The sequence below is a fragment of the Oryctolagus cuniculus genome, chromosome 6 (genome assembly GCF_964237555.1).
Source record: "Oryctolagus cuniculus chromosome 6, mOryCun1.1, whole genome shotgun sequence".
NCBI classification, from domain to species: Eukaryota; Metazoa; Chordata; class Mammalia; order Lagomorpha; family Leporidae; genus Oryctolagus; species Oryctolagus cuniculus.
Genome location: NC_091437.1, coordinates 41,619,131 through 41,643,632, shown reverse-complemented (window position 1 = coordinate 41,643,632; position 24,502 = coordinate 41,619,131). Strand labels below are relative to the sequence as shown.

General features: G+C 49.8%; 1 protein-coding gene across 5 annotated transcripts in view; it reads right to left on the bottom strand.

Moving 5' to 3' along the window:
- Nucleotides 1-24,502, bottom strand: part of LARP1 (La ribonucleoprotein 1, translational regulator) — a 126,652-nt gene that overhangs the window by 62,995 nt on the left and 39,155 nt on the right. The window contains exon 1 of one of the 5 annotated variants that reach the window (XM_070076357.1): nucleotides 1,653-1,770. The exons of 3 other annotated variants lie outside the window; for them this stretch is intronic. Coding sequence is in view for 1 of the 2 variants with exons in the window: in XM_002710333.5 (XP_002710379.1) it covers nucleotides 193-625 (433 nt within the window). In the remaining variant the exon portion in view is untranslated. Of the gene's footprint in view, nucleotides 1-192; nucleotides 1,097-1,652; nucleotides 1,771-24,502 lie in introns of those variants that run through there. One more of the 5 variants, XM_002710333.5, reaches the window with a different exon arrangement.

The window sequence follows — 24,502 nt, the reverse complement described above, 5'->3', positions numbered from 1 at the left end:
GGGCAGGTTCCCGAGCGTGCAACGGGAAGGGGGAGGGAATGCACGATGACCCTAATTAGCCAGGAGGTAATAAAAAAAAAAATCCCGAGTCACCACGACTAGGGGCCGACCCCCGGAGGCCGCTGGGGGAGGGGACGCCGGTATCCCCGGAAGAGGCCCCTTAGACCCTGGAGAGCAAGCACGGAGACCCACCTGGAGGGGACTGTCCGTTCACGGTGGCCAGGACCGGCGGGAGCGCGTTCTTAGTCCACGGGTTCACCTTGGGCGGGGGGGCTTCCACGAAGTCTCGGCGCCCGGCGCCCGCGGCTCCGGCCGCTCCTCCGCCAGCGCCCGGCTCGCCGCCGCCCTCCTCCCCGTCGCTGACTGGGCCCTCGGCGCCGGGCGGCTGCGGCAGCCGTGGGCTCTCGCGCTCCTGCTGCCCAATGCCCTCCTTGTGTGGCTTGGCGTAGGGCGGTCGGGGTCTCCGGGCGCCGCCGTCCGGCTCCCCGCCTCCGACGTCGTTCGCCCCGGGCTCGCCCTTGCCCTCAGACGCCAGTGGAGGCTTCTTCCTCACCAGCCCCCCGTGCTCTTCGGCCTGCAAGAGGGGGGCGCCCCCCGGCAGCAGCGGCTCCACCTGAGTGGCCATCTGCGCGCCCGCCCCCCCGGAGAAGCCGGGCGCGCCCGGGGCTGCCTCCCCCGCCTCGAACTTGGCTCGCAGGGCGCCCGCGACGCCTTCCTCCGGGGCGCTGGGCCCCAGTCCCTGCGGAGAAGAGTCGGGCTTCACGCTAGGCGCGGCCCCCCTCCCGGTCGGATGCAGCCGCCGTAGATCCGAGGCCCACTGGTGGGGCGGGGGGGGGAGGAAGGCCCCCCAATCTGCGGTCCAGGCCTCCTCGGCGCGCGTCCCCCCCCGCCCGTTCCTCGCAAGACGCCCCCACCCCGAGCCTGGCAGGCTTCTCGTCCCGTCCCTCCCTCCCCCCCCGCCCCCGGGGCGGCCCGGGCTTCCCGGCTCGGGGGCTGCAGCAATATGGACGGACGGGGGAGAGGCGCGGCGAGCCGAGCAGACCACGCGATCCGCGGCAGGCGGCGGGCGGGCGCGCGCCTCGCGACGCGGCTGGCGAGGGGAGGGGACGGCGCGGCGGGCGCGCGCCCGCTGGGCTGGCCCTGGGCGACGGGCAGGCTGGCGGAGGCGGCGGGAGCGCGCGCGCACGGCCACGCGGGCCCGCCCCTCGCCCCTCCCCTCGCCTCCGACTCCTCGGTGCACCTCCCGAGCCGGGGGGGGGGGGCGGAGGGGGAGGAGTGGTGGTGGCGGAGCTAAGACCGGACGGGGGCGAGCACGTGCCTGATGCAATTCTAGAGGTGGGGGGGGGGGGGGGTGCAGGCAATGGCGAAGCAGGAGAGGTGGGGGGGGTGGAGAGGGGGAGGTGCCTTAAAGGGCCAGCGCGTGAGAAAGGGCGCAGGTGGAGCACATGGGAACGGGCCATGCGGCCGATTCGGCCTGCTCGCACTCTAGATTTCGTGCCGGATTCGGGGACGAAGTCGTTAATGTCTCCCCCGACTGCCAAGTTGCTAAAGGGGGGGTCTTCATCCGAGCCGAACACCACCCCTTGCCCAGCTCCCGGGGGGCCTGACCCCTCCGGGCCCTGCCCGAGTGACCTTGGACGAGCGGCGCTCACCTCCGCGGGCTGTGCGCGGCTCCTCCCAGCTGGGCCCCGCCGGGACGCGGCTCGGAGATGGGTTAGACTCGGGTCTTGGAGGACAGGCCCTTGCCTCTCGGGGGCAGCGGGCACATCGTGAGTGAGAACGGAATTACCCGTAGCCCTCACGCCCACGAGCCCCCCCACCCCCGGAAACGAGTATTTGTGAGAAGAAAACGCCTTTTCTTCCGAGTGGATTTCGTTTTCCCTTAAGAGTCCCTTTGTGCGGAGCAGAGCCGGTGCTCGCTCGGGACTCAGACTGTGAAGTTTTACCCTGGCCCTTCCCCCTACCAACCCTGGGGCGGGCGCTTCCACCGCCGTGAGACTTAGTTTCCCCGTAGTAAACTGACGGAGCGGTGCGTGACAGCGATTTCAAACTTCAGCGTACATTCAATTCGATAAACATTCACTGACCTCCTACCGTGAGGGCTGCAGGGTTCTAGGAAACCAGACTAGTCCCCGGTCTCATGGAATTCCCATTCTAAGGTAGTGAAAGAGACAGTAGTGATAAATGCTTCCTTGGTATCCACGACGACAATAATTACTGCGATAGTAAGAGTACATCAACTACTTCAGTTTGTGTGATGAGGAAAGACTGACTGAAACGCGGATCCCGAAGTGTTAGGAATCAGACACGGTCAGGGACTGGACCCAAAAATCTGCGTGTCTAGAGACCCTTTGGTGCCGACGCGCGCCAGGTGGTCCGACCCTTCCCTGAGCCAAATCCCGGCATCTGAATGGCTGTGCTCCCATCAGCTCCAGACACAACAGCCCGGAATGTTAGCCAACTCCAACACAGAGAGTAGGGCACACTACCTGCTGGATCGCGGAGAGGACTTGGGGGGGGGGACCCCTGAACCACCCCAGCCAGCAAGGCTGCGTTGCAGGATTGCTGTAACCAGGAGTACTGGCAAGTATGGCTGGAGAAAGCCAGGCAATTTGAATGGTTGCTCCAACTCTCCTGTAAGCCTTGGCCAGCTCTCCACACTTTCCCCAGGCCCCCTACCCATGTTAAAAATAGGGATAAATAATGCCTGATTTGTTCCCATTCTTTGGCTTCTATGAAGGGTCAGGTGAGAAAATGTTAGTCAAAGTGCTGTCTAAATTCCATATACTTCAAAAGAGGTATCAAGGAAGTTAACGATTACAGTGAGCGCAATGCATTTAAGCAAGACTCTACTTTTAAAGGCATTACATTACACCCTTAGAAGGGAAGTTGTTCTGCATTGCTGTTGAGATGTACTATTATTTTTGTTTGCTTTATTTATTAATAAATATTTCCTAAAGGTACTATTCACGCTAGACCCTGGACTTTTTTTTATTAATAGGGGACATAATTCTCATCGTGATCATTTTTCCCTTATATTTTTATAATTGAAATAAAGGAGGCCGGCGCCGCGGCTCACTAGGCTAATCCTCCACCTTGCGGCGCCGGCACACTGGGTTCTAGTCCCAGTCGGGGAGCCGGATTCTGTCCCGGTTGCCCCTCTTCCAGGCCAGCTCTCTGCTGTGGCCAGGGAGTGCAGTGGAGGATGGCCCATGTGCTTGGGGCCTGCACCCCATGGGAGACCAGGAGAAGCACCTGACTCCTGCCATCGGATCAGCGCGGTGTGCCGGCCGCAGCGCACCGGCTGCGGCGGCCATTGGAGGGTGAACCAATGGCAAAAGGAAGACCTTTCTCTCTCTCTCTCTCTCTCTCTCACTGTCCACTCTGCCTATCAAAAAAGAAAAAAAAAGCAAGAAATAAAGGAGACAGGTGCCCCCACACAAACTGTGGGGGTGGCTGGGCTCTGTCGTTCATGCCACCCAGCTGTCAGAGTCAGAGCCAGACAATGGCCAGGGCCCTCTTCAACTATGCCGGACAGGCACTGGGATCCACACACCCTGGACCTGCCCTGAGGTAAAGAAGAGCACACTGGGGCCAGAGGAAGGAAATGACTACACTGTAGACGTAGGGGCTGTTAGAGCTGGAAGAAGGAAAAGTAATGACTCCTCAATCTCCTTCTTTTGCATCTGAAATTCACAGATGTTAAGTTACTTATCCAAGGACACATAGCCAATCCACGGCAAGGCCTCACACCTTAATCTCTTAACCCTAAATCCAGTACTCTTCCTATATTAAAATAATGGAATTGGGGGGGGGGGGTTGGGGCCTGCTTGCCCCCTTGGGAGACCCTGTCCCACATGAAAGTGCTTGTTTGGAGTCCTCGCTTCCTGTTAACCAGCACTGTGGAAGGCAGTAGATGATGGCTGAAATACTTGGGTTTCTGGCACCACTTGGGAGAGACCCAGATGGAGTTCCTGATCCCCAGCTTTGACCTGACCCGGCCCTAGCCAAAGGGGACTTTTGGAGAGTGAGCTAGATCTCTCTGTCTCTCCATCTTTCTGCCTTTCAAGTAAAAATGAAAATAAATAAATAAATCTTAGTGATGGAATTGAGATTTGAATTAGTTTTTTAAATTCTGGACCCACTGTGGTATTCCAAGTGTAAGTATTGTTTCTAAATAGCAGTAATGACCAAAGCATTAAAATTAGCCACTTTTATTGAGTAACTAGAAAAGTACTTCAAAAAGTTTGTGTAGGGGCCAGTGCCATGGTGCAGCAGGTTAACACCCTGGCCTGAAGAGCCAGCATCCCATATGGGCACCGGTTCGAGTCCTGGCTGCTCTACTTCAGATCCAGCTCTCTGCTATGGCCTAGGAAAGCAGTACAAGATGACCCAAGTTCTTGGGCCCCTGCACCCGTGTGGGAGACCCAGAAGAAGCTCCTGGCTCCTGGCTTAGGATCGGCGCAGCTCCGGCCGTTGCAGCCATCTGGGGAATGAATCAGCGGATGAAAGACCTCTCTCTCTCTGTCTCTAGCTCTCTCTGTAACTCTGTCTTTCAAATAAATAAAATAAATCTTTAAAAAAGAAAGTATGTGTTGGGCCCGGCGCCGTGGCTTACTCGGCTAATCCTCCATCTGCAGCGCCAGCATCCCATATGGGCACTGGGTTCTAGTCCTGGTTGCTCCTCTTCCAGTCCAGCTCTCTGCTGTGGCCCGGGAGGAGCAGTGGAGGATGGACAAGGTGCTTGGGCCCCCGCACCCGCATGGGAGACCAGGAGGAAGTACCTGGCTCCTAGCTTCGGATCGGCTCAGCGCGCCGGCCCTGGTGGCCATTTGGGGGGTGAACCAACAGAAGGAAGACCTTTCTCTCTCTCTCTTTCTCTCTCACTGTCTGTAACTCTGTCAAGTAAAGAAAGGAAGAAATAAAGAAAGCTTGTGTAAAATAGAATTTAAATAAGTTTATTTTGGTGCAAAAATGTTTTGAAACCCATGCCTAGTTTTTTTTGTTTGTTTTTTGGTTTTGTTTGTTTGTTTTTAATTTGGCAGGTAGAGTTAAAGTGAGAGACAGAAACAGAGAGAAAGGTCTTCCTTCCATTGGTTCACTCCCCAAATGGCCACCACAGCTGGTGCTGCGCTGATCCGAAGCCAGGAGCCAGGTGCTTCCTCCTGGTCTCCCATGCGGATGCAGGGGCCCAAGCACTTGGGCCATCCTCCACTGCCCTCCCAGGCCACAGCAGAGAGATGGACTGGAAGACAAACAACCGGGACTAGAACCTGGTGCCCATATGGGATGCTGGCGCCACAGGTGGAGGATTAACCAAGTGAGCCACGGCACCGGCCCATGTCTAGTTTTTTTTTTTTTTTTTTTTTTTTTTTTTTACAATCTACATTGTTCGTGAACTTTTTGAAGATTTCTTGTATGCATGGGTCCCAAAAGGTTTTGCACCAGGGCCGTCACTGTGGCACAGCAGTGCTGTCATCCCATATGGGCCCAAATTCAAGTCCTGGCTGCTCCTGTTCTAGATCTGGCTGTTCCACTTCCAATCCAGCTCTCTGCTATGGCCTGGGAAAGCAGTAGAAGATGGCCCAAGTGCTTGGGCCCCGGCACCCAGAGGAAGCCCCTGGCTCCTGGCTTTGGATCAGTGCAGCTCTAGCTGTTGCAGCCATTTGGGGAGTGAACCAGCAGATGGAGGACCTCTCTTGCTCCCCCTCTCCCTCTCTCTGCCTCTTTGTGTAACTCAGACTTTCAAATAAATAAATAAATCTTTTTTTAAAAAAAAATATTTTGCGCCAATATAAATCTATCTTTTACCTCCATTTTCCAGAAACCATACTGTACTGCCTGCTTCTCTTCTCTTCACTGCCCTCTCAAGTATTTATGAAGAATTCATCAAATACGTAGGCCTCAGAAAGATACTGAAAAAACTGAATCCTGTCCCTCCCAAAGATAAGCTTTATTTAGAAAGGACAAATAATTAAGCAGTATGTAACCTCAGGCCCCAAAAAAGGAGGTAAAACAAAATATGTTTTATACAGAAAATGACAAGGATCAGGTCATTTTGTGCCTAGGGCTTAAGTATACCATGTGTGTAAACACATAACAATGACAAAAATCAAACTTGAAAAATCATCAAGTGGCTCCAGATGCCTCTTCATATGTTCTTGTGGACAACTTCCTAGAGACAGAGAAGACTTGAATGAAAAACTAGAGCTCTGTGGGACTGATTTATCAGCTAGGTCTCATTTCAGGGTGTGCTGTGTGACAGGCCAGCCTCCTGAGCCTTGCTGTGCTCCCACTCCCCCTCCACAGAAGGGGAGGCCTAGTATCTGTCCACCTGGCTTATGTGTATGAAGGAAAATAGTCTCCATGAGACATTATTCTGTCCTTTTTATTTATTTATTTTTCATGGGAGGGATAAGTAAAGGAGGAAGAAATAATTCCTTGAATTAGCTGTGCTTATCAGGAAAGAATATGTAACTCATTTGGTTATGTAGGTTTTTTTGTTCCTCTTTGAGTTTGATTTTCCAAAGGACCTTGTGTTTCTGGAAGAACTGGAGAGCTGTTATCACTTCTGATTCAGGGGTTCTTGGGTCCCAGGTCTCTACTGACAGGGAGGAGTGGGTGGGGTTAGCAAAGGAAGGGGCCTTAGCCAAAACAAACAGTGCCAGCTGGGGAGTGTTGTTCCAGACCCTGTAGACTCGTGGGCCTTCTGGCACATGCCATGAAATTATTTCAGTTCTTGAGAGGAAGTGCAGCCAAGACATCCTCTTGTGAAGTAAAGAGCACAGCTAACATGGAAGAAGGATACTGGTGTGCGGATGGGGGACCCCAAATACTGACGGTTCCCCTAATACCAGGCTACTTCAAAAAGTCTGTGGAAGTGGAATGAAAAGATCAGTTCATTTGGGTGCAAAAAAAGATTGAAATCCATGCATATGAAGGGTCTTCATGAAGTTCATGAGAAGTGAGTACTATGAAAAAAAAAGATATGTGAATTTAAAAATTCTTCTGTATCAAAAAGTGTATCTTCTAATTCCATTTTGCCATGAATTTCTTGAAACACCGTCATACTTGAAACAACAACCACAACAACCCTTTACCATTAAGTATGTTTATCCCCATTTCACAGATGAGGAAGTAGGCTCAGAGGAAAGAGGTTAGTGAAGGAGGAGGATGGTTTGCCACCAAGAAAGTGTGATAGAGAACGAACCTGTAACACACTCACTTCTGTAAACTGGAGACTGGTGCCAGCTGTTCTCTTCTCATCAGTTCTAACCACGCAGACTCTTCACCCAACCCCATGTCCATCCTTGGACTTCCCAATGGGCTTTTCCACTAACTGAACTCCTTCCTGCCATCCAGCACACTGTCCAGTTAGCTCTCTGACTCTGTGATGGACTTTGGTCAGCTCCACCTCTGCTTAAAATTTCCACTTTCACACACAACCCAGACTCACCCTGACCTTCCTGTCCTACCTTCCAGCCACACATCTACACTCCAACAGCAGGGAAGCAGCATTCCTTTCAATTTGTCTTGTGACAAAGATTTATCTACCATTGGTTGGGTACTGCCTCATGCCTAGTCATAGAGACAGATGAACAAGACACACGTGCCCCTGCCTTCAGAAATCTCCCTATCTAATCCCCTGCGAGCCTGCGTTTTCCAACCTCAGTTCATATGACAGAGCTCCTTATAGTAGGTTCCTGGGTGTGAATCCCAGCTCAACCACCTTGTGACTTTGGGCAAATAGTTGACCTTCTAAGCCTCAGTTTCTCCATCTATAAATTGGAGATAGTAATACTACTTATCTCATAGAGTTTCCATGAAACTTACGTGAGATTAGGTGTGTTATTTTTTATTATGATTTATCTATTTATTAGCAAGACAGGCAGAGAGAGCTCTCATCAGCTGGTTCATTTCCCAGATGTCTGCAACAGCAAGGGCTGGACTAGGTCAAACCTAGAAGCCGGTAATTTAATCCAGGTCTCCCACATGAGTGGCAGAGACCCAAGTTCTCAAGCCAACAGCGGTTGCCTCCCAGGTGTGCATTAGCAGGAAGCTGGAATTGGACACCAGAACCATGACTCAAACTCAGGTAGCCAGATATATGGGATAAGGGTCTCTTAACTGGCACCTTAACCTCTAGGCCAAACATCTACCCCAAGATGTGTAATTTGATAGCAGAATGCCAGGTACATGGTATGTGCTAAGTGAATATTAGGTGTAATTATTTTTATTGTCACCAATAATGTCTTTCCATTTCCATTTGTCTACTCATCCTTCAACACTCAGCATAAAATGCCAACTTCTTCACAAAAATCTAGATTTCTCCCCATTCTTTACTCCTAGTGGAAATTTCCCTAAAGCAACTTTTTCATTTATCCATTAAGTTATGGTTACTTATGAGTATGTCCTGTACTCCATGTAGATTTTGACTTTTTTTTTTTTTTTTTTTTGACAGGCAGAGTTAGACAGTGAGAGAGAGAGAGAGAGAGAGAGAGAGAAAGGTCTTCCTTCCATTGGTTCACCCCACAAATGGCCGATCTGAAGCCAGGAACCAGGCGCTTCCTCTTGGTCTCCCATGCAGGTGCAGGGCCCAAGCACTTGGGCCATCCTCCACTGCACTCCCGGGACACAGCAGAGAGCTGGACTGGAAGAGGAGCAACCGGGACAGAACCGGCACCCAAACCGGGACTAAAACCCGGAGTGCCGGTGCCACAGGCGGAGGATTAGCCTAGTGAGCCATGGCACCGGCCTAGATTATGACTTTTTTAAAAGATTTTATTTGTTCGTTTGTTGAATTTGAAAGGCTGAGTCTCCCCAAATGGCTGCAACAGCCAGTGCTGGGCCAGGCCAAAGCCAGGAGCCAAGAACTCCATTAGGGAGTTCCTGGTGGCAGAAACTCAAGTTCTTGGGCCATCATTTTGCTGCTTCCCAGATGCATCAGCAGGGAGTTGGATCAGAAGCAGAAGAACCAGGACTAGAACCAGCACTACGATATACAATGAAGGTGTCACAAGCAATTGTTTAACCTGCTGCACCATAACTTCCTCCCCCTAGAATTTATTTATTTGTTTGTTTATTTATTTATTTGACAGGTAGAGTTATAGTCGGTGAGAGAGAGAGAGACAGAGAAAAAGGTCTCCCTTCCTTTGGTTTACTCCCCAAATTGCTGCTACGGCCGGCGCTGTGCCGATTCCCATGCTGGTGCAGGGCCCAAGCACTTGGGCCATCCTCCACTGCCTTCCTGGGCCACAGCAGAGAGCTGGACTGGAAGAGGAGCAACCAGGACTAGAACCGGCGCCCACATGGGATGCCAGTACCTCAGGCGGAGGATTAACCAAGTGAGTCACGGTGCCGGCCCCTAGATTATATTTCTTGAAGACAGGAGTCATACCTCATTCTTCTCAGTGTCATTTGTAGTACTCATCAAGAGTGACTTATGCAGAGCAAACACTCTGAGCCTGTTTTCTGAACAAAGGAAAGAACGAATGTATCCAGGATCCCTCCTGATCACATTAGTTTTAGAAATAAGGGCAATACCATCAGAGGCCATGTGCTAAACTATAGATCTTTCAAATGGTAAAATGTAAAAATTAAATGTGCTAATTTTAACAGAACAGAGAAAACAATGTCTGAATCTAGCAAAGCAAAACTCATGAGGCCAGTATTGTGATGTAGGAGGTAAGGCTTCCGCCTATGACACTGGCATCCTGTATGGGCTCTAGTTCATATCCCAGCTACTCTTCCTTTCAATCCAGCTCCCTGCTAATGTGCCTGGAAAAAGCAGCAGATGGCCCAATAGTTTGGGCCCCTTCCACTCAAGAGGAGGCCTGGATGAGGCTCCTGGCTCCTGGTGTTGGCCTGATCTACCCTTGGCTGTTGCGACCATTTGGGGAGTGACCCAGCAGATCAAAGATTCTCTCTCTCTCTAACTCTTTCAAATAAACAAATAAGTGAATTAAAAAAAAAAAAAAACACGCACACACAAAAAACAGCTACATATAAGTCTACAACCCAGAGGCAATCACTGGCAATACAATGGTGTATTTTCCTCTAGTCTTTTTTCTACATGTATTTCCATAATTGAAACTGCACTGCACATATGGAAATTTTACTTCTTGTTTTATTTTTTCCTTCCTTGACTTTGTATCACAAGTGCTATCCACACGTTATTGTAAATTCTATCCCTGGAGTCGGTTAAGTATTATCTATTGAGCACCTATGGTGTGCCTTATATTACAGTGAACAATCTTCTATTTATATCACACTGTGTATTTCCCAGAGAGTTTTGGTGGAGGCAGAACAGATGTGATAGTCCCCAGCTGGCAGCTGAGACCCACAGAAGTGAAGTGACTTGCTCCCTCATGTCAGGGCAGCAGAAGCAAGGTGAGAACCCAGACCTCACCCCTCCCATCCCAGAGCTCTAAGTACACCACAGGAGACAGGTAGCACACATAGAAAATGCAAAAATGTCCCAGTCTGACAAACTCACACAACCACGTTTAAACATTCTAGGGTTAGAAAACATTCCAAGGGCAGGCGTTGTGGTAAAGCAGGTTAAGCCACTGCTTGGGATGCCCACATCTCATATCTGAATGCCAGTTTGAGTCCCTGCTGTTCTGCTTCCAATCTCTGCTACCCACACGGGAGGCCTGGTTAGAGTTCCATCTAGGAACTCCAGGAATCGGTTTTGGCCTGGCACAGCCCTGACTGTTGCAAGCATTTGTGGAGTAAACCAGGTAAGTTTAGCGCAGGCGCTCTCTCTTACTCTGCCTTTCAAGCAGATGAAAACAAGTTAAAGGAAACATCGACGTCCATGGAGACAAGGGGAAGTAAGCAGTCAGAAGGAAGGCAGGAGACGATTTCCCTGGCAACATGACTGTAACTGGTCACAGGGCAGGATTACTCAACAGAACTGTCACTTGGTCAGACATGAGCACCCATCTCCAGGACAGAAGGCCCTTTCCCCAGGGACTGGATTGGAAACAATAAAGGACAAGACATAGTCCCTGCCCCAGGGAACAAAACTCCCTACACCAGCACATTGTTCTCTTCATAGATCACTTGTCTGTCCGGTACATGTGACACAGAAAAAAAGGGCAAAGGATTTGGGTTTAGGCCCAGCTTTGTACACTTTCTAGCTGTGTGACCTCAGACAAGTCACTTTGCTTCTCTGAGCTTCGGCATCTCCATCTATAAAACGGTGAAAAGGGAAATATTTGCCTGCTAAATTCATCATGCCTAGGAGAAGATTAAGTGAACTAACTATTTGTGAAAGTGTTCCGCAGTCCCAGCTCTGCCACCCACCATCTCCGTAACCTTGGGCAACTTCCTTTGCCTCCGTCTCCTCAGTATCCTCAAATGTAAAATAGGGTTGACAACAGCACCTCCCCCTGAGGATTGAATAAGGTACCCAAAGTGCTTAATACAGTGCGTGCTACATGTTAAGTGCTGGATAAATGTTTGCTGTTTTCATCAAGGGGGTCATGGTCACTGGCATAGTCAAGAAAAGCATTCTTCAAATCCCACAAAGAAGGCAGAACAATTGTTACTCCATTTTATAGATGAGAACACTGAGGCTCAAAAAGCTGAGATGTTTCATTTGGAGTCAGGCTGCCATTTAGCAGGAGCTTCAGGACTTCTCAAAATTCCAAATCCAGGCCCCTTCCCCACCAGAGTATCCTAGCTATTGCAAGCTGTTAGTCCAATTTCAGTTCACAGGCATGTGATTTTTGGCCCACATGGTATTTCTTTTAATTGAACTTAAATGTGATTAGGTAAGCCCAGCACACATCAGAGAGCCTCATGTCCCTGCGCCTCCTCTCATGGGACTTCCAGATAATACCCTCATTTAGATCCAGCACAGAATGAAGGCAGGCCAGTCACCAAACACCTGTTGCAGACAAGTCCAAGAGACTAAAAAGAGAGCAGAGAGGACCACAGGTGAGAAAGACAGGGAGGAGGTAGTCAGATAAGCCTTCCGGGAGGTGGCTGGACCTGAGTTAGAACTTGAAACTGAGGAGGAGGTTTTGTTCATATTAAAAAGGAGGGCAGGCCGGCGCCGCGGCTCACTAGGCTAATCTTCCGCCTGTGGTGCTGGCACCCCGGGTTCTAGTCCCAGTTGGGGCGCCGGATTCTGTCCCAGTTGCTCCTCTTCCAGTCCAGCTCTCTGCTGTGGCTCGGGAAGGCAGTGGAGGATGGCCCAAGTGCTTGGGCCCTGCACATGCATGGGAGACCAGAAGAAGCACCTGGCTCCTGGCTTCGGATCAAGTGGTGTGCCGGCCGCAGCGCACCGGTCTTAGCGGCCATTGAGGGGTGAACCAACAGAAAAGGAAGGCCTTTCTTTCTCTCTCTCTCTCTCACTGTCCACTCTGCCTGTCAAAAAAAAAAAAAAAAAAAAAAAAAAAAAAGAGCAGAGAATAGGGAGAACTGCTTTTGCATTTGGTGACCTTCAAAGATATTTCTGAGCATCCTTACTAAGATTCCTCAGGCTATTTCCTTGAAAGATGAAAGAAATTAGTTGTCCTTTACTTCACTGAGGATGTGTGACCCAGGGGGTCCAGAGTCAACACAAACTGCCAGGGTTTGTTGATTAACTGACATGCGTCACCTGTGAAGTCTGAGCACTATACAAGACACCTGGAGGGAGATGACATCACACAAGCCTGAGTATGAAGTGTGGCCCCAGCCCCCATCGTAATAATAGTCCTAAGAGTAACAGCTAACATTTATGACACCATTACCCTGAGCCTATAGATAGAGGAATTTTTTTTTCCTCAAGGAGAATTCCATAGAATGTAAATAAATATACACCAAGATGCACTCTGCCATTCAATCCCTTGGGGAACCATTGGGCAATGTTAACGGCAGCTCTGCTGCAGGATGTTTCAGGGCCTGTAATATTCATGGTGAACCTTTAGGAAGGAAGCAGTGACTATAGCACCCCCAAACTTAGTGATGCAGACCAGATCCCCTGGGTCCAGTGTTCAGTAGAACCCCCTCTGAGAACCCTAGCTCAGGTTTGTGACACTGTCTCCCTTTCTGCAGGTGCAGTCCCAGGAAGTGTTACACAGGAAATGGTCTGCCTTCCAATACCGGCTCTGCTGCTACTTTCTATGGATCTTTTCCCCTTTTTGGACTTCAGTTTTCCCTTATCTAAAAAAAAGTCTAAATGTTCCAGAGCAACAGAAAGAGAGGGCAAGACGGGGGCGGGGGGATCTTTCATCCATCTACTGGTTCTCTCCACAAATGGCCGCAACAGCCAGTTGTGGACCAAGCCAAAGCCAGGAAACAAGAACCCCATGCAGATATCCCACATGGGTGGCAGGGACCCAAGTACCTGGGCCATCACCTGATGCTTTCCCAGCACTAGCAGGAAGCTGGATGGGAAGCAGAGCAGCCCAGACATACAAGCATTCTAACTAGTGTTCCAGTATGGGATTCCAGCTCGCAAATGGTGGCTTGACCTGCTGCACCATAATGCAGGCCCCATCTGAGCTATCTCAATAGCACTGTATGTTATGTCCTGCCTGTACTGGCAAAAAGAATGCACACGGACCACAGGAGTGAGGCTGCAAGGTGATGGAGCCGCCCAGTTGCTGATGCCCGGGACAGTCACTGGATCGGTGAGGTTTGCAACTTCCCACAGCATCTGGATCTCTGGGTCTGTTTGAAAGCAGTGGTAAGAACAAGGAACTACAAATGAAGGTGAGTGATGTGGCAAAGTGTGTAGAAATCACTAGATTAAGAAAAGGAAAATCCTGGGATTGGCTCTGTGGCACAGTGGCGCAGTGGGTTAATGCCCTGGCCTGAAGTGCCGGCATCCTGTATGGGTGCAGATTCTAGTCCTGACTGCTCCTCTTCCCATCCAGCTCTCTGCTGTGGCCCGGGATAGCAGTAGAAGATGGCCCAAGTCCTTGGGCCCCTGCACCCACGTGGGAGACCTGGAAGAAGCTCCTGGCTCCTGGCTTCGGATTGATGCAGCTCTGGCTGTTGTAGCTAATTGGGGAGTGAACCATCGGATGGAAGACCCTCTCTCTCTCTCTCTATGCCTCTCCTCCCCCTGTGTAACTCTGACTTGCAAATAAATAAATCTTAAAAAAAAAATAAGATAAAGAAAATCCAACTCATTTTGCATGGGCAGCACTGCCTATTGTGTTTTCTGAAAACTTCCAAGGTAATGGCTCCTGGGAGCCCTACACCTGAGAAGAGCAGGAAGCATTACAGTATGTCTGCCACTCTCTGGCAAAAACAAAAACAAAAACAAAAAGAGCCCTCCAATAACTTCCTGAGCAACAAGTGTAAGCTCCAGCCCTCTCACCTTGGCCCAGGAGACCCATTCCACTTCCTGTCCCCCTCCCCCGCCTGCCTCATACAGCTGTTGCCTTGTGCCAACTCCTCATCCCAGGACAGCATTCCCGCTGCGCTCCCACCTCTCCCAGTCTTCCCCAACACTGCCTGTTCCTCTTCTCCTTTTTTCTTTTTTTAAAGATTTATTTTATTTGTATGAAAGAGTTACAGAGGAGAGGCAGAGAGAGAGGTATCTCCCATCTGCTGGTTCACTCCCCAAATGGCTCCAAATGGCTGCAATGGTCAGGACTGGGCAGGTCTGAAGCCAGGAGCCAGGAGTTTCTTCCAGGTCTCCCATATAGATGCAGAGGCCCAAGGACTTGGACCATTTTCCACTACTTTCCCAGGCACATTAGTAGGGAGCTGGATTGGAAATAGAGCAGCTGGGACTTGAACCAGTGCCCATATAGGATGCTGGCACTGTAGGTGGTGGCTTTAGCCACTATGCTACAGTGCTGGCCTCAACTGTCAGGAGCCAGCCATGTGGAGGAGCATGTAGGCCAGGAAGCATGAGGGGGTGGCCCAAAGGCCATACTCCCTTTAGGTGCAGGGGCAGCACGGGCCCACAATGGCAAAAGGCCAAAAGGGTGCTTGCTCCTTTTCTTTCAAGCCTCAGCTTAAGCAGCCCCTTCTCAGAGAAACCTCCTCGGATCAACTTGCAGTACTTTGTGTTCCTCAGAGCACAGTTGGCAATCTCTGACTTTGTGTGTTTTCCTGCTCCACTAATGGATGAGCTCTGTGAGAGTGGAGCTCGTGGCTGTTCTGCTCACCCTTAGTATCCCTGGGGCCAAGCACAGTGATACGTTGCATGAATGCTGTGTGACCTCTAGCAAGTTGCTTCCCCCTCTCTGGGCCTCCACAGCCCAATGCATGGGATGAAGTGGTCGAGTGAGGTGCTGCTGAGGGCCCGGGGAGCTCTGGCTGCAGCTCTGTGACTAACAGCTGGGCCTGGAGCCCAGGAGTGAGCCTGGCATGTTGTATCTCCGCAGCACTGCACACAGTGCACTGATCTAATCGGACAGCAGACACCCTGCAATTTAGTACGCTGCTGTCCCTCCTCCCCAGTCTCTGGGCTGAGGACCACGCTGTCAGATTTCCATGATGAGCCACGCATAGCACAGCCACCTGTTCTCCCAGCTCATTGATCCCAGTGCCAATGAGTAGAGGAGGGTGGGCAGGTTGGGCGGGCTGCGAAAGCATGCTCAATCAGGAAGCCCAAAGGCCAGGAACATTTGTCACCGTCCTCATCTGAAAGGCTGGAATCTATAAGCGATTTCATCAAGTCCTGGGTTAGAAGGAATCTTCCAGCATGCTTGACCTCACACTCTCCCTTAAGCCTAAGAGCCCTTTAAATATTCCTCCACTTTGATTCACTGGAAGTGCTTAGAATAGGGGCCTCACTGCCTATCGGGGCTGCTCATCTGTCAATAAACAGCTTTGTTTGGAAAGTTCTTTAATCAGCAGCATGGTGTAACTAGCAGAGGGGTGAAGGGCCTGGGCTTCTGGCCAGGCTGCTTGGGTGGAATCCCAGTACTGCAGTCTTGCTGTGTGAGTAAGCCCTGAAACCTCTCTGTGCTTCTGCTTCCTCTTGCATAAAACAGGCACAGTCATCATGCTTTTGGGAGAATTCAAGTGTTAATCCATCCTGGGAGGATGATAAATAAACGTCTGTGACTCTGTAACTGCCATCTACCGAGTGTTGGTGTTTTTTGATCCTCTTGAACCCAGAAGGTTCCCTGGGTGGGTGGGCAGGTTTGCAAAACAGAGAGTGGGGCCCAAGCGGAAGAACACAGGGCTGGGACATCAGAGGGCTAGGCTCACCATTGGCTGGGAGAACACTCAGGGTATCTTTCCCAAGCCTCAGGATCCTCATCTGAAAAAGGGGTACAATACTCCATGTCCTGTTTCTGCCACAGAACCTAGGTGTAGCTCCAATAGGAAATGGACCAGCAGGCTCTGAAAAGTGAAGAATACGACTTGAATGTGAGGGACTCATCTTGTTTTGTTGGAGAAGCCCTTACCTCTTTTAGCAAGACACGTTAACTTCCAAACAGCAAAATGGCAAACCCCAACCTGTTTGGCAAATCAGGTGTTTTTGGTACTTGCTGTGAATTTGAAACTAATCTCTTTAGAATCTTCTTTCATTTGTGTTCCAGAGCAAAAGAACTTTTGAGAAGGGCTTGATTACAACCATTTAGGTACATTTCTACAGGATGCAGGGCTTGCTTTGGCTGATTTCTTCCATCATTGTTAGGATGATTATTTCTTCAGTTGCTCTTTGGAAATTCCGTTTTGGAAGGCAGACTGAGAGAGAGAGAGAGCGTGCTTCCATCCCTGAGTACATTCCCCAAATGCTCACAACAGCCAGGTCTGGGCCAGGAGCCAAGAACTCTATCCTGGTCTCCCACACAGTGGCAGGGGTCCAAGCACTAGGGTCATCTACAGCTACCTTCCCAGGCGCATTAGCAGGAAGCTGGATTGGAAACAAAGCAGCCAGGACTTGACCTGGCACCCTGCCGGCATCACAATTGGCTGCTTAACACCTGTGCCACACTGCCATCTCCTCCTGCACCACCCCATACATTGTTGTAAATGGGGCAGTTGCTATAGGATGCAATGTGCACATTCCTCAAAAAGTGAAGAAGGGAATCCCCAGGGCAGGCAGGTGTAGTGGTTAAGATGCCACTTAGGACACCTGCATTTGATTTTTGAGCGCCTAGGATGGAGTCCCAGCCATGTTCCTGATTCCGGCTTCTTGCTAACCCACAGTTGGCTGATGACTGCAGGCAATCTGGACTGGGTCCTTTGTTCCCAGGCACAGCCTGGTACAACCTTAGCTGTTAGGGGCATTTGGAGAGTGTACCAGAAGATAGAAGAAGATCTCTGTCTCTGCCTCTCCCTCTGCCACTCAAATACATAAAATTAAAAAAAAAAATACATAGGGGCTGGTGCTTTGTCTCAGTGGGTTAAAGCCAAGCCCTGAAGCACTGGTATCCCATATAGATTCTGGTCCGAGTCCTGGCTGCAATACTTCCAATCCAGCCCTCTGCTAATGTGCCTGGAAAAGTTGCAGAAGATGGCCCAAATGCTTGGACCCCTGCACCCACAGGGGAGACCTGGAAGAAGCTCCTGACTCCTGGCTTTGGCCTGGCCCAGCCTGGGCATTACAGCCATCTGGGGAGTGAATCAGCGATGGAAGATCTCTCTCTCTCTATCTATCTCTTTCTTTCTCTCTCTCGTTCTCTGTAACTCTGCCTTTCAAATAAATAAATCTTAAAAAAAAAAAAAAGAAAACATATAGAATTCCATATGATCCAGCAATCCCACTTACGGGTGTACATTCAAAACACTTGAAAGGAGGGTCTTAAACAGATACTACATACCCCTGTTCACAGCAGCATTATGCACTATAGCAATGAGGTGGCAACAACTGAAAGTCCACTGATGGATAAATAGAAAAACAAAATATAGTGTATATACACAAGACAATATTACCCAGCACTGAAAGGGAAGGAAAGATGTGAGAGTCTGGTGCAGCAGTTGAGTTACTGTTGGGATGCCTGCATTCCATACTAAAGTTATTGGTCTGAGTCGTGGCTCCTCTGCTTCCAATCCAGCTTCCTGTTTTTTGTTTTATTTTGTTTTTTAAGATTTACTTATTTATTTGAAAGGCAGAGGCAGAGAGAAACAGAAAGAGAAATCTTCCACCTACTGGTTCACTCTTGAATGGCCACAACAGCTGGAGCTGAGCTGATCCGAAGTGAGGAACCAGGGGCTTCTTCCAGGTCTCCCATGGCAGAGCAGGGGCCCAAGGACTTGGGCCATCTTATTCCACTTTCCCAGGCCATAGCAAAAAACTGGATCATAAGTGGAGCACCCGGGACTCAAACTGGCACCCATTTGGGATGCTGGCATTGCAGGTGGCGGCTTTACCTGCTACGCCACAGTGGCAGCCCCAAGCTTCCTGTTATGTTCACCCTGGAAGGTAGCAGACGATGGCTCAAACAACTGGGTCCCTGTCACCCACAAGGGAGGTCTGGATTGAGTTCTAGGCTCCTGGTTTCAGCCTGGCCCAGCCCGAGCTGTTATGGGCAAGTAGGGGAATAAACCAACAAATAAAAGATTTAACTCTTGGCTGGCGCCACGGCTCAATAGGCTAATCCTCCACCTAGCGGCACTGGCACACTGAGTTCTAGTCCTGGTCGGGGCGCCGGATTCTTTCCCGGTTGCCCCTCTTCCAGGCTAGCTCTCGGCTGTGGCCCGGGAAGGCAGTGGAGGATGGCCCAAGTGCTTGGGCCCTGCACCCCATGGGAGACCGGGAGAAGCACCTGGCTCCTGCCTTCGGATCAGCGCGGTGCGCCAGCCGCAGTGCGCCAGCAGTGGCAGCCATTGGAGGGTGAACCAACGGCAAAAAGGAAGACATTTCTCTCTGTCTCTCTCTCTCACTATCCACTCTGCCTGTCAAAAAAAAAAAAAAAAAAAAAAAAAAAACAACTCACTCTGTCTCTCCCTCTCTCTGACTTTCAGATAAAATACTAAATTGTGGGGAGCAACTCGGACTAGACTGTTACTGGAATTAAGACTTATTCTATGCATCTGCTCTCCCACAATATGGCGCTGGGAGAGGAGTAAACAGCTTCTACCCAGCTGCCTCTCACCAACTTGACAAGCTGCAGGAGCTGCTCCTGATTGGAGGAGAGCGGCGTGCTTGGCGTGTGGGCAGCCGAGTTGGGATTGGCGGAGGAGGACTATATAGGAGGAGAGAGACGGCATGGTGGTGTGGGTTGGTTGGAGAGTGCGTTGGAGAGTTCGCGGGGAAGTTCGTTACTTCGTTCTTTCTCATTTCTCTCTACTCATTCTTGCTTTGGGAGTTTGCTGTTTACTTTTTTTTTTTTTTGACAGGCAGAGTGGACAGTGAGAGAGAGAGAGACAGAGAGAAAGGTCTTCCTTTGCCGTTGGTTCACCCTCCAATGGCCGCCGCTGCAGCCGGCGCACCGCGCTGATCCGATGGCAGGAGCCAGGATCCAGGTGCTTTTCCTGGTCTCCCACGGGGTGCAGGGCCCAAGCACCTGGGCCATCCTCCACTGCACTCCCTGGCCATAGCAGAGAGCTGGCCTGGAAGAGGGGCAACCGGGACAGAATCCGGCGCCCCAACCGGGACTAGAACCCGGTGTGCCGGCGCCGCAAGGTGGAGGATTAGCCTATTGAGCCACGGCGCCGGCTGTTTACTTATTCTTACTTTACTATAGAAAGGACTTGTAAAAAAAGGGGAACAACAAGCGCCCGGTCCGGTGCGGCTCCTCCGCGTGCGGAGGAGCAGCACTAAATAAAAATTTTTTTAAAAGAAAGGAATTCTGACACATGCTACAACACAGATAAACCTTAAGGACAATATGCTAAATGAAATAAGCCAGTTGCTAAATACCAAATACTTCATTTATATGCAATATCAAAAATAGTCAGATTTATAGAAACTGAAAGTAGAATGGTGGATACCAGGGTCTTGAGAGACAGGGGTCAGGGGTGGGAGGATGGGGTTGTTTCTTAAAGGGTATAGAGTTTCCATTTTGTCCATAAAATTTGTCCTGGAAATTTGTTTCACAGCACTGTGAATATACTACCGAACATATGCTTAAAAATGCTTAAGGGCCGGCGCCGCGGCTCAATAGGCTAATCCTCCACCTTGCGGCGCCGGCACACCGGGTTCTAGTCCCGGTCGGGGAGCCGGATTCTGTCCCGGTTGCCCCTCTTCCAGGCCAGCTCTCCGCTGTGGCCAGGGAGTGCAGTGGAGGATGGCCCAAGTGCTTGGGCCCTGCACCCCATGGGAGACCAGGAGAAGCACCTGACTCCTGCCATCGGATCAGCGCGGTGTGCCGGCCGCAGCGCACCAGCCGCGGCGGCCATTGGAGGGTGAACCAACGGCAAAGGAAGACCTTTCTCTCTGTCTCTCTCTCTCTCACTGTCCACTCTGCCTGTCAAAAAAAAAAAATGCTTAAGATGGTACCTTTTATGTTGTTTTTTATCACGATAACAACAGCAAAAAAAGTAAGAAACAAACAAAAAATTTCCTGTAGACTTCACTGAAAAACAGCAAGTTATAAAACTGCCTGTTCAGTACAATCCTATTTTTGTCAAATGTCCTCATCTATTCTAATACATATAAATTATATTCATTAGGACATACATCAAAAGTCTAACAGTGGTTATTTCTGACTACTAATTTTGTTCTTTTTGCTAATCTGTATTCTTCAACTTCTTTTATGGGAATATTTTTGCCACTTAGTAAAACAACAAAACTTCACCCTATCCAAGCCTCTATCTAGATGTCCACAAAACGGACAGTTGAATTCATATTTTTGAGGTTTAATTTTGCATATAATTAAAAATCACTGCTAATAGTTCATTTTAAGATAAAAATAGTAATTTTTCCTATGTAGGGAAAGATATTTATATTTTTCATTACATAATAACTCTTAGAGGTACATACTATAATTAAACCCATTCTGCAGATGAGAAAACAGAGGCTAACCAGCTTATGTAAATTCATGCATAAATGTTTGAGCTATAAACCCACAGCAATCTGACTCCGAAGCTATGTACTGACAGCCTGCCTATAGTGCTTCACCAACACAAGGTAACTCACCTTCCACAGCCACAGACATGCAATTTAGGCACTACTTAAGCTGGTCAAACAATACCCCTTCTACTCTTCTGAAGTGTATTTTGTATTTCTTTTTTTTTTTTTTTTTAATTTATATGACAGGCAGAGTTATAGACAGTGAGAGAGAGAGAGAGAGAGAGTGAGAGAAAGGTCTTCCTTCCGTTGGTACCCCCCAGATGGCTGCCACGGCCGGCGCTACGCCGATCTGAAGACTGGAGCCAGGTGCTTTTCCTGGTCTCCCATGCGGGTGCAGGGCCCAAGCACTTGGGCCATCCTCCACTGCACTCCCGGGCCACAGCAGAGAGCTGGACTGGAAGAGGAACAACCAGGAGTAGAAACTGGCACCCTTATGGGATGCCAGCACCACAGGCGGAGGATTAACCAAGTGAGCCATGGCGCCGGCCCCTGGAGTGTATTTGTTTCAAAGGTAATACAAAGGTCAACCTTCTTTCAAAAGCCCCAAGCCAAATAATACTCTAGGTGGATCCAGACAGACCAACAAATGAGATAATCCTGGGGACCCTGAGTGGATTGAGACTGTGGGACAGTCTCTTCCTCATCTACCTACTAACTGCACTACCCATACCAACCAACCAGGACACACACCCACCTCCCAGGACCAGCATCACCTTGAGGGGAGGGCAATGAGCAAACAGGGAAAGCTGGAATAATGTAACATAGCTCCAAAGAATGATTATGATTATGTAATTAACACTTTGTATGCACGTATTTCCATCTCAGGAGCCCTGAGAGTCTTACCCATTATTTAAATATATATCACATCCATTGCTGGAGACAAGGTCTATTGTTTTAGAAGATAATTAAAATTCCTTCCCCTTTGGAATTCAGAAGATTGCCTATGGGATGAATATCATGCCCACCAGCCACATGAACAGATCCAAACCTAAGAACTCCTGACGCAGACCTGCTAAAGAATCTTGAAAAGCAACTTGTCCAGGAAACACAAACATCTCACAGATACACCAATTTCAAATCCCTTGCTCACATCAGAAATTATTAATCAATTACACTCTTCTCCATGAGTTTTAGACTTAGTCTTGGGATTCTTCCTCAATGTAGCCCTCTAGGTGACCACCACCCTCAGTCAGGAGTCGAATCTGAATTGCTATTGTAGAAATTAGTCCACTCTCATCCTTCAATGGGACAGAAGACTGAAGTTTACAGAGGTAAATTAACCTGCTGAAAGTTAAAGGACAAAATTTGCTTTTTCCTTAATCCCCACCCTTGCTTCTGTGCTCTGTTCAGACTGTACTTGGTAGGTTATACAGCTGGCCCCAAATTCCTCTTTTTCATTTATTTGAAAGGCAGAGGGTAAGATAGAGAAATATCCCATTTGCTGGTTCACTCCCTAAATACATACAAGATTGGGGCCGACACTGTAGTGTAGCGGGTAAAGCAGACACCTGCAGTGCTGGCATCCCATATGGGCGCCGGTTCGTCTCAGCCGCTCCACTTCCGATCCAGCTCTCTGTTATGGCCTGGCAAAGCAGTGGAGGATGGCCCAAGTCCTTGGGCCCCTGCACCCACGTGGTTGACCCAGAAGAAGCTCCTGGCTTTTGGCTTCGGATCGGCACAGCTGTAGCTGTTGCAGCTGATTGGGGAGTGAACCAGAGGATGAAAGACCTTTTTTTTTTTTTTTTTTTTTGACAGGCAGAGTGGATAGTGAGAGAGAGAGAGAGAAAGGTCTTCCTTTTCGCTGTTGGTTCACCTTCCAATGGCCGCCACGGCCGGCGCACCGAAGGCAGGAGCCAGGTGCTTCTCCTGGTCTCCCATGGGGTGCAGGGCCCAAGCACTTGAGCCATTGTCCACTGCCTTCCCAGGCCACAGCAGAGAGCTGGCCTGGAAGAGGGGCAACCGGGACAGAATCCGGCGCCCTGACCGGGACTAGAACCCAGTGTGCCGGTGCCGCTAGGTGGAGGATTAGCCTATTGAGCCGCGGCGCCGGCCGAAAGACCTTTTTTCTTTCTCTCTCTCTCTCTCTCTCTCTCTCTCTCTGTGTGTGTGTGTGTGTGTAACTCTTTCAAATAAATAAATAAATAAATATTTAAAAATAAATAAATACCAGGCCAAATGAGGAGCCAGGAACTTACTCTGGGTCTCCTACATGGGTAGCAGGGACTTGACGACTTGAGCCACCACCTGCTGAATCCCAGGGTGTAAATTAAATAGGAGACTAGACTCTGGAGTGGAGTCAAGACAGATCTAGGCACTCTGATATGGGTTGTGGGAGTCCCAAGTGTCATTTCAACTGCTACACCAAACACATGCCCCAGATTCCTCTTTCTTGAGTGAGCTGTTTAGAATGCCTCTACCATGATTTGCCAACTGACAAAGAGCCCATTGCTTAACCTCTTTCAGCATTAGGTATTTTCAAGTTAAAAATGTAGAGAGGGGCCGGCACTGTGGCACAGTAGCTTAATTCTCTGCCTGTGGTGCCAGCATCTCATATGGGCACTGGTTCCAGTCCTGGTTAATCCTCTTCTGATCCAGCTTTCTGCTGTGGTCTGAGAAAGCAGTAGAAAGTGGCCCAAGTCCTCGGGCCCCTGCATCCGGGTCGGAGACCCGGAAGAAGCTCCTGGCTTCAGATCCACTCAGCTCTGGCTGTTATGGCCATTTGGGGAGTGAACATCGCTCTGCCTCTCTCTAACTCCACCTTTCAAATAGGGAGGGAGGGAGGGACTCATGGCTGAAACACAGGTTAACTTTGCCTTATCTAATAGAATGTAGAGAGATATCCAGGCTGATTCCTGCCTCTCTTAGCTACAGGTTGGGGTGTTCTGAGAAATGTGAGCTGCTAGTGAGATGTCTGTGGCTGTAGTGGGTAAGGTACTGTGCTCCTGCATCTGTTTTCTCTAAGCTTGCTCTAAGGGGTGTACAAATGGAGTGAGATGTTGGCTGGCTATGACAATTCCGTCATGCTAAGGCTATGTAGATGGAAGTGGCATTCGAGCTAGACTTTGGATATCAATAGGATTAAATGTTTCTTTTGATTATAAAAGTACTATATGGTCATTATGCAATTATTGGGAGGGAAAGAAGGTCAAGAGGAAAAAACCTCTCCTATTTCATTTACTTATCAACTATGTCAACATTTTTTTATTTTCTTTCACATTATCTTTTTTATTTTTATTTTTTATTTATTTATCTTTTGACAGGCAGAGCGGACAGTGAGAAAGACAGAGAGAAAGGTCTTCCTTTTTCTGTTGGTTCACCCCGCAATGGCCACTGTGCCTGGTGCGCCGCGCTGATCCAAAGCCAGGAGCCAGGTGCTTCCCCTGGTCTCCCATGCAGGTGCAGGGCCCAAGCACTTGGGCCATCCTCCACTCCACTCCTGGGCCACAGCAGAGAGCTGGCCTGGAGGAGGAGCAACCAGGACAGAATCCGGCACCCCGACTGGGACTAGAACCCGGGGTGCCAGCACCGCAGGCAGAGGACTAGCCTAGTGAACCTGTGGTTCCCCCATGCCCA